We start from the raw sequence: 14,894 nt of genomic DNA, 5'->3' as shown, positions 1-14,894 counted from the left end.
CTCCACAACCCCACACCCTGACCCAGCCCCCGCCCCGCCAAGTCACACGCCTAGCCCTAACCTCGGATATGACCGTGTTCAGAGGCTGAGTCTTATGCCTTAATTAAGGTTGGAAGTGGTCCCACAGATGGGGCTCTTAACGCACCAGGGACCAGAAGGGCTGGCACCTTGCTCTTGGACTTGCAACTGTGAGAGAAATAAAGCCCTGCTGCTTAAGCACATGTGGGTTTGCAGCCTCCGCTGACCAGTTGGAATTCCAGCAGAGCTGGGCTGCAACTCCAACCACAGCCAGCAGGAGGCGCACTACTCAGGGTAAGGTGTGAAGTGCAGAGCTCTGAGGAGGGAACCTGTTTTATGAGGGAAGAGCCTGGACCTCATAGAAAATACATTTCCTATGGGACAGAGGGCTGCTTGTGCCAACCCGTTTAACATTCTTGGATGTGTGGCATCCCAACAAAGGGCACTTGTCCAGTCTCAGGAGGCAGCGCCTGTACTCCAGGCTCAACCCAAGGCCTCAGAGCCTTGCATCAAGAACACCTGAGGACATGCAGTTGGCAGTACTGGGGGTGGGAAGATGAGACATCCACACTGGGCCTACGGGTGGCTTTAGGCTGCAGTCTCCAGACCATAAACTCACCCTTACGTATGGACTCTCCAAGAGCCAGGTCTGCCTCCAGCCAGCCAGGTCAAGCTCATCAGCTACTCTAGATTACCCTGGAGGGTTGGGGCTGGTTCAGCTGCTGTGGCCATTAAGTGCTGAAAGCTCCCACAATGCTTCATCAGTGGCCAGAGCAGTCTGTCGTCCTTCTAGGAAGCCCTGGACAATTTTCTACTGCCAAGGCTTAGCTCCCGGCTGCACCCCTCCAGGGAAATGCACTGGTCCAGTGAGAGGTCTCACAAATAAATTCCCAGCTTCCTTCATCTAAAAAATTTATCCAACATACCTGGGGAGTTACGTAGATGGCAGATAGATCCCGTAAGCAGGACCACTCCATCACAAAAGCAATGTTGGGCCTAGTTGACACTGCAGCTGACCCCAAGGGCAGAGGAACAGGTCCCTCCTATAATCCCCTACTCCTTCAAGCTAGTCGTCACCCACCAACTGTGCCCCCTGTCGCATCTTCCCACATGCCCATTGTGGCTGCCTATCTTCCCCTGCTGGATTCTGCACCCAGCTCAGGGTTTGTGCTCTGTCTCCTGGCAGCACTGGGTTGGGAAGAGACACCCAGTACGGGGTTACTCAGCCTCAGTACCCAGGTCCCTCTCGGCCTGCGCCTCTAGGCTAAGTGGAAGCAGTCCCTGCCCTGTGAAGAGCCAGGGTAGGATCATGAGACAGAGGAAGGGACTGACCACAGCAGCTGCTTTCTCTCTTCCTACCTCTCCCTCAGGCCAGGCCTCCTCAGGCTTCTCAGGGCTGGGAAGCTGACCCCTTGTGCAACTATAACCCCTGCCAGGTTTCAGGACTGGGAAACATGAGCAGAGCTGCATCCGAGGCTCCGCGGGGATGGGTTTTGCAGAAGAGCCTGGCGATCTGCACATTTGAGCTGCCTGTGGCTTTGGCCCCAGACCAAGCACATTGCCAGCGGCAGTCTCCAGGGCCCAAGCAGCTTTCCTTGAGGCTTCTCAGCCGGGAAGGAGCCTTCGGGACAGATTGGAGCCTGTAAAGCCCTTTACTGTCCCAAAGCCTGGGGAGTAAAGACTGTGTACCACAGGTACACACAGGTGGGAACAAGCCAAGGGCAGGGCTGGGCAGCTTTCCTTCAGTCGTGTGACTCTGGTGGCTGGACCTCCACAGGTATGTTTTAGCAGCAGAGCCCTCCCCAAGGGTCCATCCTGAGCTAACAGGTGTGACATAAAGAGAAGAGAGACACCCCGCCTTTGCCATGGGCTAGGCCAGCGACAGCCATGGTCCCTTAGATCGGCCTCATTGGTCCTTCAACCCAGAGGATATAAGGAAACATCCATATACAAGACCGGTGCCCAGGTCATACTGAAAGCCACTAGACAAGTGCATGCCCCTCAGAGTACCTCAGCCACACGGAGAAGCAGGGCTCCCCTTGTACTGTTCTGATACCCTGAGGCTGTTCCCCTCCGGAACTCTGTAAAATGTCACGGGAAAGCAGGAACACTCCTGGACCATCAGCCAAACCACCACCCTGGGCAGGCCCTACTTTCCATGGATGGGGAAAGAAGGAATTGGTTTGTGCCCAAGCACAGAAAAAGCTAGAGCAGCCTCAGGCCTGGCTGTTCCCTGTCCCCACCTCAGAAATGAGAGGAAGGACAGAGCACCCCAGGAGAGCGCATCCCAAATTATGGGTGGGGCCTTTCTGTTTCCATTGCGGTGGTAGCCAGGACAGAGGACAATGTCCTTACTATAGTGGGTTGGTAGCAAAGTCCTTAAAATTCTCATTTTTAAGATCAGGGGAGGGCTCAGCAGTTAAAAGCACTGGCTGATCTTGCAGAGGACCTGGATTGGGTTCCCAGCATCCACATGGCAGCTCATAAACATCTGTAACTCTAGGTTTAGGGGTTCCAACACATCTTCTGGCCTTGAGGGGTACCAGGTATATGCATAATATACACACATACAAACAAACATTCATACACATAAAATAAAAGAAATAAAATTTAAAGATAGAATGGAAGTGGGAATCTTTCTGCTTTTTATTTCTATGCTTAGAGTATTTGGTGTAGGGTATGGTGGCTCATGCCTGAAATCCTGACACTTGGGAGGTAGAGGCTGGAGGGACAGATGTTCAATGCCAGCTCTGGCTACAAAGTAAGTCCAGGTTTGCCTCAGCCTCCCGACACCTTAGGAGGAAAGGAATGGAAGAAGGAAGGGAAGGAGGGAAGGAGGGAGGGAGGGAGGGAGGGTGGGTAGAAGTGAGGGAGGGAGGGAGAATGAGAGTCAGTGCCAGAACTTACCGGTTTCCTGTCCTGGTCTACCTGGCCCTGGAGATGAGTTCATGGCATGACATGCACGGGTTCCTCCATAGGCCCAAGATAAATACCACACCCTGGCTCCTCAGGCAACTTCCTCAACTACATCCAGAGCTACTCAGCCACCTCCACCCCACCGTGACTGGAGAAGCCCATGTGGAGGGTTTGCACTAGCAAACTTAACAAAGACATAGGCCATTATCCTACTGTCCCCAGACACCGTAAACCAGGAGACCATGATCTCAGGAAGCATCCGTGTAGAAATCCTTGCTGAAAGTTACAGTTTAAAAAAGAGAGAGATAGAAAGATCCTCTGAGGTGCCACATCCAACCAATATCCATGAAGTCAGATAAGCTCTCAGGTAGGAGGGGTCAGGAGGCAGCACGGGCATGTGGAAAGCAGTGGAAGCCCTGAGAACCCATCCACTTAAACAGTGTTGGGGGACACAGGGGCAGTGAAAACCCTCTGCAATAAACACATGCCCTGAGCCCATCCTTCTGGGGCCCCAGGGGTGTAGAATCTAGCATGTCTGTCTCCAGCAATAGCACTGGGTGGCCTGGACACAGGACCAAGGCAGGGCAAAAGGCCATCCCTCCTGGGATTCCTGAAGGCAGCAGCTCAGTACCTCTGAGCAGTTCCACTTGTCACTCTGGGTCTAAGAAACATCCTCCTCTCTGACTGTTCATGACGCATGTCATCCTGGCTCTTGATCCTCTCAAGGTGTCTCAGTGATGGTCACAAGAGAAGAGTGTCCTAGTCCTGGAGCCAGCAGGAGGGGTCACCCCTCCTGCCAATCTCCAGGGTCACCTCTAGTACCCTGCCTGACAGGATGCCCAAGAATAAAGAGCCCAAGCCACAGGTTCCGCTGTCACAGCTACCCTGCCAGAAACACACGGCAACATTTGTGCATCTGCTTCTGCTTCTCGCTTGATCGGGCAACTGCCTGGCTCCTGGAGCAGAGAGGACAGAGGCTGGGGCATGTGTGTATGGGGTGCAACCCCCCCCCAGGGCTGGCACATGGCCAGCCATATGGTAGCCAAGACCAGGCTGTTCAGAACTGGCCCAAGCTGTCTGGGTCTCCAAAGTAGAAAGTAGGGGTGTCTTCCCCCAGAACAACATAGAAACAGAGGGAGGGATCCATCGTGTCTTGCTCAGAGCGCCTGTCAGCAGGCCCAGAGTGCACTATGAAGCTTCCTTTGCCTAGCTTGGGTGTTTCTTTAGCTCTACGCTATCAGGGGCTCTGTGTCCTCGAGAGGCCACTAAGCCCTTTCCTCATAGCACAGGCTCTACACAGTCAGAGGCTGGGGCCTGTTTTCTGGTTGCCCCTCACCACTACTGAAGCTCACATGCTCACTCCCTTGGGCTTCCAGAGAATTCCTGCTCTGAAGACCAAGAGATGCTTTCTGTGGATATGGCCAAGTCTCAGCCCTCCTCCTTACCAGCCAAGAGCACCCAAGGAGTCCCCCGCCCCATGTCTCGGTGGCAGCCCAGCTAGGCCAGGGACCCCACAGATTGATCGACCCCTGCAGATAGATGGTCTTAGTCTCTCAACAAGACTCTGCATGGTTGCAGAGCATGCACAGCCTGGGGATACAGGGACCTGGGGAGTGCAGCAAAGGCTGCAGTTAGGACTCCCAGGCAGCCATGTTCCCAGGAAGGAGCTACGGAGTGCATAGCCCAGTGCCAGCCCAGTGCCAGCCCACTCAGACCTAACTGGGCCCCTTCTGCAGACAGACGTGAGTACATTCTGGAGGGTGCGTTTCACCAAAGGCTCAGAGCCCCAGGCAGGGGACACTTACCCAGGCAGGTCCTGCCATCTGTGTGGAGCCGGAAGCCAGGTTTGCACTCACAGAGGTAAGAGCCGGGGGTATTCACACACCTGTGCTGGCAACCACCATTGTGTGCTCGACATTCGTCCACATCTAGACAGAGAGAGTGGAGTTACCGACTAGGCAGGCACACACTGGGTCAGGCCCACCGCACTAAGCAGACAGGCGGTACATAAACTCAAGACCATCTCAGACCTTATCTATTTCCCGCCTGACCCCAGACATAGTCAGTGCCCACCTTCCATCGTTTGGCATGCCCTGATAGGAAGAGCTACCAGAGGAAAATTCAGCACGGGCCATTGTCTACTTTATACCAGGTGCACACAACTCCAAAGGTAGGGCCAGCTCAGGGAGGGCTCCTAGGAGGAGCTTCAGGGTCAAGGGTGGACTCAAGGCATGGATGGTGTCTCTCTGTCTGTCCAGGCAGCAGCCTCCTTTCTGTTTCGCAATGCCTGCTGGGAGTGTACCCCTCACTCTGTGGTCCCCCTTCTAGGAAGATTTTCTGCAGTTCCTATGGTGACCAGGTATCTTTGGTCAAAAATGGGGATGTAGTGAAGAGCTGACTGGCTGGGTGGCAAAGGGCTCACCTGGAGCCACATGAGGGTGTCCTGCTCTGTGTCCCTGTCACAAGGGCACAAACCCCTGCTCCTGTATCATGAGGCAAGTCACATGAGTCCTCAGCTGCCGCGAGAACAAAGGCCTGATGCACAATGAGGAGTTCAGACCCCACCCCATGCTAGAGGAGTTGGGGTAAACATCCATCTCAGGGGGTCTAGAGAGGACTGGTTCCTGAGCTCAAATCCCTGACAGGTTACAGAAGCACACATGGCTCAGTGGAGGTTAACACCGGGGACTTTCTCAGCCAGCAGGTCTGTAAAACTGGAGAAAGTCCGGGCGTTCTTGGGCATCACTCCTGTGCCCCAACGCTGAGGATGGGGCGAACAGGCTTAAGAGCATTGACTCTGAGCTGCCCTCAGGACCCTGCAAGGGATTCTAAATTCTTCCAGGCCAATCCAAGGAAAGTGGCCAGTCTGCGTGCAGCTGTATGCTCGGGAGCCCTGCTGACCACCTGCTGGGCACAAGGCAGGTGTTTCTCAACAGGATCACCCTGCTAGCCCTCCTTACCCAGGCGTGCCATCTCCCTGATGGCTCACACATGCTAGTTCTCCACAGTCCTTTAAGACAGGGTCAGTCACCAGCCCCACTCTGCGTGCAGCCAACTCCCCACAGGGGTGCTGCTGGATCATTCCTTTTACACATCTGCGGTGCATGGACAGGGCCTTTATCGCTGTCCCCTGAGTGCCTCAGAGGAGGGGCTGGCATACTGACCCCAGCCTCAGTCCCTTCCCGTGTTTAAAGGATGCTTCCTGGACACGGAGGGCATACTTCTGTGAGAGTGATGGTTTTTAACAGTGTAGGCTGGAGCTCCGTAGCACCAAGATGGCTCTAAGCACCCCCGGCATGGCCATCCTCCAGAGCCAGCGTCTGGACATAGCAGGCCCATTCTAGGATGAAGGGTTTGCCCCGACACATCCCTGAAGCATTGACAGACAGGCATCTTCCGAACCGAGACAGACCCTTTTACAGAGATAACTGGTACTCTGAAAGCAGGGCAGGGCCTGTGACCTAAGTCCTGCTCCTCTCAACACAAAGTGGGCCACACGGCGGCAGCACAGAGCTATGCTCAGTGCGGAGAACCTCTGAGGTACTTGCAGAGCCTACAACTGGAGCTTTGGCCATAACCTGAGGAGCCACAGGCTCGGCAGTCCTCAAAGTTAGCATAGGAGGCTGGATGACGTCCCAGAAGATGTCCCCACCCAGAACACTAGACAGCAAAATAAAAACTGCAGGCAGGACTGAGCGAAGGACCTGGACTCCGGAGAGTGTTCTGGATTACCTTAGGGTCAGAGAAAGCAAGTTGGAGTGGTGGTTAGGTCTGCCACCTCAGCACTTAGGAGGCTGAGACAGGAGCATCATGAGTTCCAGGACAGTCTGTGTTACACAGTATCACCCTGTCTCAAAAATTAAGAACAATAATAACTGACAAGGAGAGTCAGAGCAGGAGGAGCCATCAGGATGGAGCAGGGGTCGGAGACGAGAAGACACTATGCCTGGCATTGAGGATGGAGGACCAGCCATGAGCCCAGGATATGCTTGACCTCTGTACACTGGAGATGACAGAGGTTGGCCCAGGTTTGCTCTCTACCTACACATCAATTCTAGCCTCTTAGGACTCCCATTTCCAGAGCCAGCAGGTAGTATGATGTTGTTGCTGATGCTGTTGTTGATAGGGTTTCATATAGGCAGGGCTAGCCTCAAACTCACTATGCAGCCAAGGATAGCCCTGAACTTCTAATCCCCTCTCTCTTCCTCCTGAGTTCTGGGGTAGTAGACATATGTCACTACATCTAGTTTTTAATGCAGCACTCGAGTGGAAAGCAGGTCTTTGTGCGTGTCAGGCAAGCATTCCCCCAACTGAGCGACACCCCAGCCTGGGTCTGCATTGTTTTAAGGCACTGTACAGAGACTGAACTATCAGTGGTCATGAAAACAAAACAAAACAAAACAAAACAAAAAACAAAACAAAACAAAACAAAACACAGTACAGACAGCTCTGTTGTTTGATTCAGGTCTCCAGAGCTGCTGTCCCGTGAGACCACAGCTCCTAGCCTGGCCACCTGACTCAGTGGTATCTCCTGGGGGTCACCTGCACGGCCAGGCTCATGAGAGCTTTCTGTCCCCTGGCATGTGCAGAGACTAAGTTCCCTGGAATTTCTTATCCCAAAAGCTCCAGGACTGTGCGGACTCCCCACACATAGACAATGCAGCTGGAGTCACACTGGCCGTGCAGTGGGACCATCCTGAGAGGCCCAGACAGCAGAGAGCCTGCTGAGAGCAGAGATAGCTTGGCTGCCACTGGAGCATGGACACCCTCCTGCTGAACCAATGAGAATGAGCTTGAGCATAGCATGCCCACCAGCAGGACCTGGGAGTCTGGGGAACCTGCTTGTTCAAGGGGTTACTTCTGGTAGCAGGCAAACCCACTTTGTACTCAATTCCCAGGAGTACCAGAGAAGGGCCATCCAGCTGGGGGAACAGGAAAGGTCATTTTAAGTAGTTCTGCCCCCCTCTGCTATTGCCAGTGACTGGGGACTTGGCAGCCTCGGGACAGGATAGGCGGCACATGCTAGCATTGCTGTGCCAACCTGGGCCAGTTCCCTTGGGAGCTGGGAAAGCCTTTAAGTAGCTGCTTAGCTGAGGCTGAGCCTGGTGGTGCTATGGGGAGGCACTAAGAATGCCATCAGGACAGACCAGGGGCACCAATCCTTACCCAACCCACCAGTTCCTGGCCCAGCAGCACGCAACAGTCAGACACCAAATGTTGCCTCTGCGGGAACCACCTTGGAGCTTTCTCAAGCTTTACCATGGCTCCCAAAACACACAAGGACCTCCAGGACCTGCTGAACAAGCCCACTCTGCCAGCTGCCAAGTGAGAGCTTTCTGTTGCCACAAACAAGACACCAGGCTCTCACTCGCGTAAGCCACACTCCACTAGCCTTCCTCCTCCTGCTGTCCCTGCGAAAGCCTCAGAGCAGGGGCTGGGCTCCAAGGTCTCCACAGCCTGAACATGCCCAACTGAGACCTCCCAATGCTACACAGGCTCCCAAGTGCCACTTACAAAGCAGTGACATACCAACCTGGCCTGAGAAGAACCACTGAGCAAGAGGTCTGCTTAGAGCTGGAGGCTCTCAGACCTCAGATCAGGTGCCACAGAGAAGGCAGGCAGCATTGGACTTTCCCTAGGTTGGACATCTTCCAAGAGTTTGGGGTAATACTTGTCTCCCCCTGGACTAGTCACTCAAGAGCCCAACACACCACAGCCCCAAGTCACATTCCTGAGGGTGCCAGCTCTGAGCTCTGTATAGCCACGTGGAGGGAGACTGGCTCAGACTCATCAAGTCCCAGATTTCAGGGTGAACTAGAATAAAAAGATTCTCACCCCAGTAGCTACTTGGGTCTTAAGCCCAGAGCCTCTAAGTGGCCCTGCTGGCTGGAACCAAGAGGCTTGTGCACCAAAATGACAACACCTATCACACTCACACAGGTGCCCCCCAAAAGGTCCAGCTTCTAGGGGCATGGTCCCTGAGCACCTCTCTCCAGCCTGCCTGACTCCAGAGTGGCTGCTGATACAGAGGAGGGGACATCAGACACTTACAGCAAGAAGCAGGAATATTAGCCTCCTCCAATCAAGTGACCTCTCTGCTCTTTGCTTAGGACACATCTGGAGCCTGACTCAGCAGCAGTGACCACTCGCTGGGCCCTTCTGGTCTTGCTCTCTCTAACCCTGTGCTCAGTTCCTGGCACTGACAGCACTGGCTGCTCATCCTAAGGACCTGGATTTGATTCCCAGCACCCACATGGGGCTCACAACTATCTGTAACTCAGGTTGCAGGGGATCCAACACTCTCTCCTGGCCCCTGAGGTCACTGCATACACAAAGTACACATACACGCATGCAGACAAAGCAAGCACATCACACACATCAAATGTAAATAAATTTGAGAGGGAGGGGAAGCATGCTAGGGAGGGACATCCTGTTCCCACCCACCCCTGATCCTGGGGTGCCCACCTGGCCTCTGGTCACTGGTGCTCACGGGGTAGCCGGTCTGGCTCAGGTGGCAGGGGTAGCAGTTCCTCCACAGATAGCGATAGTGAGTGCTGGTGACACCCATCAGGCTGCCCAGAAGCCCAAGGCACCAGAGCATTGCCAGCCCACCCCAGCACCGGGACACCTCCATGCCGGGTCTGTGAAGCAGTGGGCAGTCTGAGCTTAGGGATCTTGGTCAGGGATCCAGCTCCAGGCTCCAGTGCATGTCCAGCTCAGACACAGACAGTAGGACACACTCCAACCCTGAGGCACTAAGGCTGTGTGCAGGCAGCAGCTCTGGGTCTGGCATGTCCCGCCCCTTTTGCCTTTATGGTCTCAGCTTTCCCTCCTCCCCTTGCAGGTAAAGGCCAAATCCTCAGACTCTAGAGGGAGCCGCCCCCTCCCAGCCCCGCCCCAACTCCCCAGGGGGCCATGCTGGTCCCGCAGCCCCCCTCCCAGCCCGCCCCATGAATTCCTACTGGCGCACTCACAATCAAATCATGATCCACTCAAAACCGCAGGCACATACATCCACATCCACAGACACATGTGTATACACAGCCCCCACCCCTGCACAAATGCATACAGAAGACATACGTGGATGTGCAACTTCAGACAGAAACGCACACACAAAAACGTACATGGACACACAGTCACGGTGTCGTGGCCAACACAGAAGAGAAACCAAAGTAGAGAATGAAGCCATCCTGGCAAGGCTGGGAGGCCCTGCTGAGGAGGCTTGGTGGGGAGTGAGAGGAGGCGGGGCAGTGTGAGGCCACAGTACAAAGCTGGAATCCTAGGCATGGCGATGCTACCGCCATCCCCCTCACTTCTAAGCCCAGTGTCCCAGTCTCTTCTACCCTCCGCTGGGCTCCATGAGGAGGGCCTGGAAAGAGTCCTAGCTTCCCTCAGCACCAAGAGAGCTAGAGAGCAGCATAGACAAGCCAGGGACAGGGGGCAGCCCTTCACACACGTGAGGGTCAGAAGAAGATTCCTCCTCTAATTCCAAGAAGCCACAAGTTCAGACCCTTAACCGGGGTTGTGTAGCTCACCTTGCATAAGAGCTAGATCTGGGATTCCAGCTTGAGCCTGAACCTTTTCTGATACACCCTCTCAATCACAGACTCCCTCCCTTTTCCCAGACCCTGCCTATAGAGATGTACCTAGCAAGCGGAACTTGGATAAGATAGGGTGCTTGATCACCAGGTAATCCCTGTTGGGAAAGTACTCCAGCTCTAAGCTGAGTCCCTGAACCAGGGTGGAAGAACAGGACACCTTTCCATGCATGTCCCCAAGCCCTTCTAGGAAGCTACTGACTGCAGCCCACAAAGGAGGCAGCAGTGACATCCTAAGAGAATAATCAGCTCTGCTGCAAGCTACCAGTGTCTCCCTGTGAACACTACAGACAGTGAGCACAAGGCAATGTTAGTTATAGCTGCCAAAAAGCCAGAGGGTTCACGCTCCCTGGGTCACCAGACTATGGATTAGAAAGGTGCATGACCTCTAACCCACCGGCCACATAAGGCAGAGAGAAGATCCTGCTGGCCAGCAATCTGGAGCCTCTGGGAAAGGCAGCCTTGCAAGCCCATAATATCCCACCTGCCCTGTCCTGTCTGGAATCTGGGGCTCAGCCTACCATATCACTAACCTGCTGGGGCATGACAGCATAGACATGCCTGTCTGGGATCTGCTGGTCTGCCGGGTAAGCCCCCCTCTCCTGCCTTCCCTGAGTGGCACACCTCAGAGACTCCAAGCCCTCTTCTTGGGATGCTTCCAGAAACCTCCCTAATAGGCCTGCTGTGGGCGGAGCTTGGACGGCAGGAAACTCTCATAGTATGGCACTGCTTGCTACTGTTCAACATGTACCCCATTTGCCAATGGAGACGTGGGGTCCCAACCTGTATTCTGAATCCCACTGGCTTCTGGAAGTTAGGGTGCAAACTGAATCTGAGAAGCATGGGATGAGGTACCCATCTACTTAGAGAAAGAGGACTCTCCAAATCAAGTCACTTCACCAATGAGTGATGAGCCAGGTCTTCCTCTGCTGGCACCCTTTGGGCCACAGGCTTGATCAAGTGGCAGGCAAGGTGATGTTAACTCCTGCCTAGGCAAAATACACTCTGACGTCTCCCAAACCCCAGGCCCTGGAAGTAGGCTACCACTTACCTTTTTCTTTGGTTGTTTTAGTTTTTTCATGCACACACGGGTATATGTACATTTGGAACAAGCTGCACTTACCTGGGAAAAGGAACTTCACCTGAGAAAATGCCTCAGATTGACCTGTAGGCAAGCCTTTAACCAGGCATTGTCTTGATTAATGATTTATGTGGGAGGGCTCAGCCCAGCAGGGGTGGTGCTACTCCTGGGCAGGTGGTCCAGGGCAGTATAAAAAGGCAAACACAGCAAGCCAGCAAGGGGCTGTTATGTAGCAATTTCCTCAAGATTGAAGCAATGTATCCTGCAGGGACACTCCTTAGGATAGAAAGTAACAACTCAAAAGAGCTTTAGGAAGTCCCTGAAACTGACCAGATTCACTAGGCCCCTGCTTCCAAAGGATAAACAAGACGGCTGAGAGTCACTCTCAGACAAGCTGACTGGAAGGGTAGCTTAAGCCAACTGGAAAGGTGCATGCGAAGCACACTCTCCAACCTGTGGAGCTGCCTGCAGGCTACGCAGTGTGCTCCAAGTTCCCGCTTTTATGAATAGTCACCCATACTGGGGTGGGCTTTTGTGATATAGCTATCTTTAAGTCATTTTCCGCTCCTGTAAGTAATCTCTTACCCATATTCCTTTAAGTAGCCCCAATAAAATGTATCCGTTTACCGAGTGGCAACCTTGATGGCAACTGCACTTTAGTCTGTTGTGAGCTCCCCTATCTGGGGTGAGTAGACACTCTGCAGACTGCATCTCCTCAGGAAGTCTGTCACATAGTAGCAGCCCTCCTCCACAGCCTCTGCTTCAGCTCCTACCTCCAGATTTCTGCCCTGAGATCCTGCTCAGACTTCCTTCCGTCATCAAGTATGTCCTGAGAGTTGTAAGCTGAAGGTAACTCTTGCCTTCCCTCCCTAGCTTGCTTTGGTCATGGTGCTTGTAGTGGTTTAAGAGAGATGTCCCCTGTAAGTCTCAGGTGTTTGAATACTTAGTCTCCAGTTGGTGGCAGTTTAGAGAGGATTGGGAGGTATGGCCTTGCTGGAAACTGTATCACTATGAGTGAGATTAGGGGTTTTAAAACTCGGCCACTTCAAGTTAGCATTCTTAGCTTCCTGTTGTAGATCTAGTTGTGAACTCTCAGCTGCTTTTACAGCACCGTGCCTAATGGTCTTTCCCATGGCAGCACCTCCCTTCTGTGGGTGAAGTGTGGAGGTCAGACTTAGACTCTTTAATAATGCCAAACCCTAAGGCTAAACATTAAGCCATGACAGTGTCCAGAGCTGGTCCCCGAAGGACCTGTCCTTCCCCATCAGACCTAAAGATGTCATGGGATCCAGCCAGACTGGCCTGAAATGACTCCAGCCCTGGCCCTATCCACCAGTAGCCACACGCTTGCTGACCACCAGTGGCCTTTCATCTGCACCCCCTCAGCTACTGACTTCAGCTCCTACTTTAGTCCAAATGGGGCCATTCATTCCCATGCTGTGAATTTATATAGCCTGGCCCAAATCGCAGCCTAGGGACTTGCAAAGCCACCCTACTGTCCCCACCATCTCCCTCGGTGTCATTAAACATATCCAGACGTAGGACTTTGGGGTCTGGATGCTGTTTGGGAAATGCCTTCCCAATGCAAACCCGCTGTGGCTCTGCCTGTGGAATGTCTGTGTCAGCAGCAGGGGCCACGCCCACCTCCAGTCAGCCCAGCTCCCTCCCCAAGCCAGCAGCCACCAGTCTTCTCTGCCTTGATTCCCGCCCCCCCCAAACACCACCATGACTCCCCCAAACACCACTACTTCCTTCAGAGCTAGGAGGCCCCTGACTATCTAGGCAGTGGGGCAGAATTGGCATTTCCCAGGGCCACCAGTACCTAAGAATGTTCACCCTGATGTGTGTCTGTCTCCCAGCAACATCCTTGGATACCCTCACCACTCATCTTTCAGTCAGAGTTGACTAGCTTATGGGCCTGTCTGTCAGGGGCTGTCTTAACTGAAGTAGGAAGACTCAGTCTGGTGTGGGAGGGGCCACTTCCTGTACAGCGAGGCCTGAACGGCATGAATGGAGAAACTGAGCTGAACATGTCTGCAAGCATTATTTCTACTTTTGACTGTGAATGCGCTGGAACCGGCTCCCTAGTAGCCCCTGCTACTAGGACTTCCCTCAACAATGGACTGCAACCTGGAATTGTCTCTAAAACAAACCCTTTCCCACCCTAATCTGCTTTTTATGGGGGCATTTTATCAGAACAGCAGAAATGAAGCCAGAACAGGGCTAGAACCTGCATGGGACTGAGGACCTGAGCATCTCTAAGCCAAAGAACCCCCTCTTACCCCTGCACCCCCTCCTAAACCGGGCATGCACCTGCTGGCTGACCCTTCACCTCCAGAGGAGGTCAGTCTGTAGGCTCCGGCCAAATATAGCTCAACCTACTTCCCTACAGCCCAGACTCCGAGACATTCCTCCCAACCCCTCTCCACTGTGTTGTGTGGAGGTCATTTCTGCAGTAGAGTGTGCCAAGGCCCCCGCCTAGCCTCAGAGCACACAGGGTCTGGCTGAGCCTCCTGGAATCATTCTGAGTGAGTTTTCTGGTAAATCCATTACCAGTCCCTGCTCCTCACCCAAGCCAAGGAAGAGAAATGAATCCAGCTGCCTTTCCTGCCTGCAGCCATTCCTGGCAGGGCCAGGTGGAAATAAGGGGGGGGGGCCTACCCTTGCAGATGGAGGGCCTCCTGGGAGAGCAGTCCTGACCCATGGCCTCCTCTAGAGCCACACACCCCAAGGAACACCGGACCCACACACAGCACCTGAGACCCCAAGCCATAGTGATGCCGGAAGGCACTACAAGGGCCACACAAGAACCACACAGGGACCTCAGATCAAGTACATCCAGTGTGTGTGACCACATCCTCAGCGGCCTGCTGTTGGGTCTCTCTCTCCCTCCCTGTGATCGTGTGGGACCCAGAACATTCTGACGGGTATACTACCAAGGACAGATTCCTACCTAGGGGAGGTCAGTTGTTTCCCTGGGCCCCAGGGAGAGCGGTGACCACAAGACAAATCCATGAACACCCAAGTCTTGCATTACATTCAGAAGGAGACAAACTAACTGGCTCTAGTGACTAGGGAAGCTTCCTGGGGAGGCCTGATGCGACCTTTGGAGAAGATATTTTTAGGACTATAAAACTAGCTTGTCAAAGAATAAGAGCAGGTAGGTGGAGGTTGCAAGGCAATGAGGAAGGAGAGCCTTGGACACCAGGCAGGCAGCACAGGAGACCTAGACAATGGCTAGATCCCATTGGACACCAGCCAACACAGGAGACCTAGACAAT

The 14,894-nt window shown here is 53.8% G+C and overlaps 1 protein-coding gene across 6 annotated transcripts in view; it reads right to left on the bottom strand.

Annotated features, from left to right (window-relative positions):
• Window positions 1-14,894, bottom strand: part of Megf6 (multiple EGF like domains 6) — a 104,061-nt gene that overhangs the window by 27,710 nt on the left and 61,457 nt on the right. For 4 of the 6 annotated variants that reach the window (XM_031379683.1, XM_031379685.1, XM_031379684.1 and 1 more), the window contains one exon: window positions 4,740-4,862. In XM_031379683.1, the coding sequence (XP_031235543.1) occupies window positions 4,740-4,862 (123 nt within the window). Of the gene's footprint in view, window positions 1-4,739; window positions 4,863-9,399; window positions 9,707-11,065; window positions 11,125-14,894 lie in introns of those variants that run through there. The other 2 variants (XM_031379687.1, XM_031379686.1) reach the window with 2 other exon arrangements.

Source organism: Mastomys coucha, unplaced genomic scaffold (assembly GCF_008632895.1).
Source record: "Mastomys coucha isolate ucsf_1 unplaced genomic scaffold, UCSF_Mcou_1 pScaffold18, whole genome shotgun sequence".
In the NCBI taxonomy this organism is placed as follows: Eukaryota; Metazoa; Chordata; class Mammalia; order Rodentia; family Muridae; genus Mastomys; species Mastomys coucha.
Note: the sequence above shows the minus strand (reverse complement) of the source record. Positions and strands in the feature narration are given on the sequence as shown.